This window comes from Triticum dicoccoides, chromosome 4B, assembly GCF_002162155.2.
Source record: "Triticum dicoccoides isolate Atlit2015 ecotype Zavitan chromosome 4B, WEW_v2.0, whole genome shotgun sequence".
NCBI lineage: Eukaryota > Viridiplantae > Streptophyta > Magnoliopsida > Poales > Poaceae > Triticum > Triticum dicoccoides.
This window is the reverse complement of record NC_041387.1, coordinates 19,283,170-19,286,526: the sequence shown is the minus strand read 5'-3', so window position 1 is coordinate 19,286,526 and position 3,357 is coordinate 19,283,170. Positions and strand designations below refer to the sequence as shown.

Genomic DNA, 3,357 nt, shown 5'->3' with positions numbered 1-3,357 from the left:
AGGGCGAGGGCGACGCAGGCCCGGCGAAAGGGGATTGATTGATTGATCGACCGATCCGCCCGCCCGCCCGCCGCCGATCTCCCAATCCGGCGCCATGTTCAACAAGATCATCAAGCGCGGGGCGCGCAAGGGCGCGCGCGGCCACGACGCGGCGGCGGCCGAGCCCCGAGGCGCGGCCCCGTCCTCCTCCTCCGGCGGGGCGGCGCCCGTCACCGTCAACCACGCCTCCCGCGCCTCCGCCTCGCCCGTGCCGCCCTCGCCCACCTCGCCGCACGCCGCCGCCGCCGCCGCCTCCCCCGCCCCGGCCGCCGCGCAGCAGCCGCCGCTCCTCGAGCCGCTCCCGCTCCTCCGCGACGTGCCCGCCGGCGAACGCCCCGGGCTGCTCCTCCGCAAGCTGCGCCTCGTCGCCGCGCTCTTCGACTTCTCCGACTCCCTCAAGCATCCGCGCGAGAAGGAGGCCAAGCGGCAGGCGCTGCTCGAGCTCGTCGACTACGTGCAGGCCCCCGCCCCCGCCGCCAACGCCAACGCGCCCGCACGCCTCCCCGACGCCGTCCAGGAGGCCCTCGTCGCCGCCATCTCCGCCAACATATTCCGGCCCCTGCCCCCCGCGCTGTACGAGTCCGCCGCCAACATCGACCCCAATGCCACCCCGGACGACGAGGAGGAGCCCTACCTCGACCCCGCCTGGCCGCACATCCAGCTCGTCTACGAGCTCCTGCTCCGCTACGTCGTGTCCCCGGACACCGACACCAAGGTCGCCAAGCGCTACGTCGACCATGCCTTCGTGCTCCGCCTCCTCGACCATTTCGACTCCGAGGACCCCCGCGAGCGCGAGTACCTCAAGACCGTGCTCCACCGCATCTATGGCAAGTTCATGGTTCACCGCCCGTTCATCCGCAAGGCCATCAATAATGTGTTCTACCGCTTCATCTTTGAGACCGAGCGCCACAACGGCATTGGCGAGCTCCTTGAGATTCTCGGCAGCATAATTAATGGCTTTGCCCTGCCTATGAAGGAGGAGCACAAGCTGTTCCTCAGCCGCGCGCTCATCCCGCTGCACAAGCCCAAGTCCGTCGGAATCTACCACCAGCAGCTGTCCTATTGCATTGTCCAGTTTGTCGAGAAGGACTACAAACTTGCCGATGCGGTCATCAGGGGTCTCCTCAAGTACTGGCCACTCATAAATTGCCAGAAGGAGGTGCTGTTTTTGGGGGAGCTCGAGGAAGTGCTCGAGGCCACACAGCCTGCTGAGTTCCAGCGGTGCATGGTGCCGCTGTTTAAACAGATAGGGCGCTGCCTTAACAGTGCCCATTTCCAGGTATGCTTTTTTTCATTATGTTTGATCATTTTGTATCTGCTTGCTGTTATATTTCTTCGGGGTGCTCCCATGAATATGGTTACGTAGGCAAATCTGCTCCCATGTATTTCTTGATACGCCTTTGTGAGGAAATGGGACACATACATTTGGAAATGTATGGATAAGCCACTCAGTGTAGGTGCTAGGGAAAAACCGTTATTTTGTGTGTGTACGTCATCTGTCTGTTTGTGAAATAAACTAGTTTTTAGTTCGTAACGTACGGTATCATCCATTTAATCGGACACATACATTTGGAATGTATGGATAAGGCACTTAATGTGGTGCTAGGAAAAGCCGTTATTTTGTGTGTGTGCGTCATCTGTCTGTTTGCGAAATAAACTAATCTTTACTTTGTAACGTAGAGTTTCATCCAGTTAGATATGGAAAGGCTATCTTCTTCCTACGCGCATGTTCTTTGTGCCAAGGATGAACCAGAACTATTTTGGTGGTGTGTGCAAACAAGTTCTTTCGTCAGCGTGGTTTTTTCTTGGCCTGTTTTGTATAAGATGAACAAGCAATCCATGACTACAGCACAAAACAAATTTGACAATGAGTATTTGTGAACAAATTAGCATTTGTATGATTAAAAGGCCATTGCCAGTGTTTGTGAAAAATTATTAAAATGTGAATAACAACCTACATGCCCAAAAGCTGCCAGCCTATCACTTGTTTTGTTCCTGATTTGCCTTTGATTGTCTTCCCTACCTTTGGTTTCTTAGTAAACCATCAACCACCATCATTCGACGACCACTTTCATGCCTATATCACAAGTGGAAGTTAGGAATCTTGTTCAGATTTTATAAAAATCTATATATACTCTTAAGTGTGTGGAAGCTAGCCATCCATGTGCCAGAACCATGAGTTGGTTACGAGATCTTATGGGTTTCAGCTCTAGCCTACCCCAACTTGTTTGGGACTAAAGGCTTTTAGTTATATACTCTTAAGTCTTGTAGTGAATACCGAATAGTGTTTGTTACTTTGTTAGTCAAAGTTCTAGTATTGCAATACTGCACTCAGTATTGTGTACTAGGTATTTGTGTTACTGTGTGAAAGAATCCTATTCTGCAATTAGATAGGATGTCTTATTTATCAATCCTCTATATTTTTTTTTTAGTGTCTGATCCACACGTTTCAACAGCCTTTTGTTCTTGCTATATTTATCAATTTCCCTAGTCGTATTGTCTGTATATTTTGGCACTTGCTGCATCATTTGATATTATAAAATGGTAGATCCACCTTCGGTTAGCTTGAGTTTAGTAGAGATGACTGTGGGCTGTTAGCATGAGGTTGTGTATGGATTGACATGAACGATGCATATAACTAAACATAAAAGAGGTCGACTTTCAATTATTTTACCAGTCCACTATGTGAGGCAGATGTGCACAGTATTGCGTTACGTCGTAGATCAAGCTACACTTGGTCTTTCTTTTGCTGCCTAGTTTCATTGTTTGTCTTGGCCATTAGATTATGAATACATTTGTATTGTACATTTATTGATAACCTGTCTTCAGGATTGCAGTGTTTATCCAGGTTAATCAGAACAAACCCTCCTATATCCAAATATAGGATAAAGTAAGACCGGTTTGAATGTAAATCTGCACCATCTAGCTTATCCCGACCAGTTTGTTGGTGAAATTTGCGGGTTAATTGGATCTGTGCCGATTTTATGGATGAGCGGGAAGTGTGGATGTGGATAGAGAACAATTACTTTTTCATATTTGGATTTCGTAAAAGTCCATGTGAGGGCTTGTCATTAATGTAACGTGCCTTGTAGTACTTTGTTACATTTTTACAAGTTGACCTGCTCTGCGAGACTTAACTTGTACGCACCTATAAACTGTTGCTTTTTTATTGGTAATTAGCCTGCACATATTATTCAAGGGCGAATTACTTATAAGAAGTTAAGAACAACTATAAGGCATGCAAGCCATCTTGTATTTTTCTATTGCTAGGCATCTGCTTGCACCATGTAAGTGAATCATTGAAAAGCTCAGCTAGCA

At 49.1% G+C, this 3,357-nt stretch overlaps 1 protein-coding gene across 4 annotated transcripts in view; it reads left to right on the top strand.

Annotated features, from left to right (window-relative positions):
* Window positions 1-29: 29 nt before the first annotated feature.
* LOC119294653 (serine/threonine protein phosphatase 2A 57 kDa regulatory subunit B' beta isoform-like) overlaps window positions 30-3,357 on the top strand; it is a 7,090-nt gene continuing 3,762 nt past the window's right edge. For 3 of the 4 annotated variants that reach the window (XM_037572881.1, XM_037572880.1, XM_037572882.1), the window contains exon 1: window positions 30-1,318. In XM_037572881.1, the coding sequence (XP_037428778.1) occupies window positions 95-1,318 (1,224 nt within the window). In that variant the 5' untranslated portion in view covers window positions 30-94. The remainder of the gene's footprint in view (window positions 1,319-3,357) is intronic. The other variant, XM_037572879.1, reaches the window with a different exon arrangement.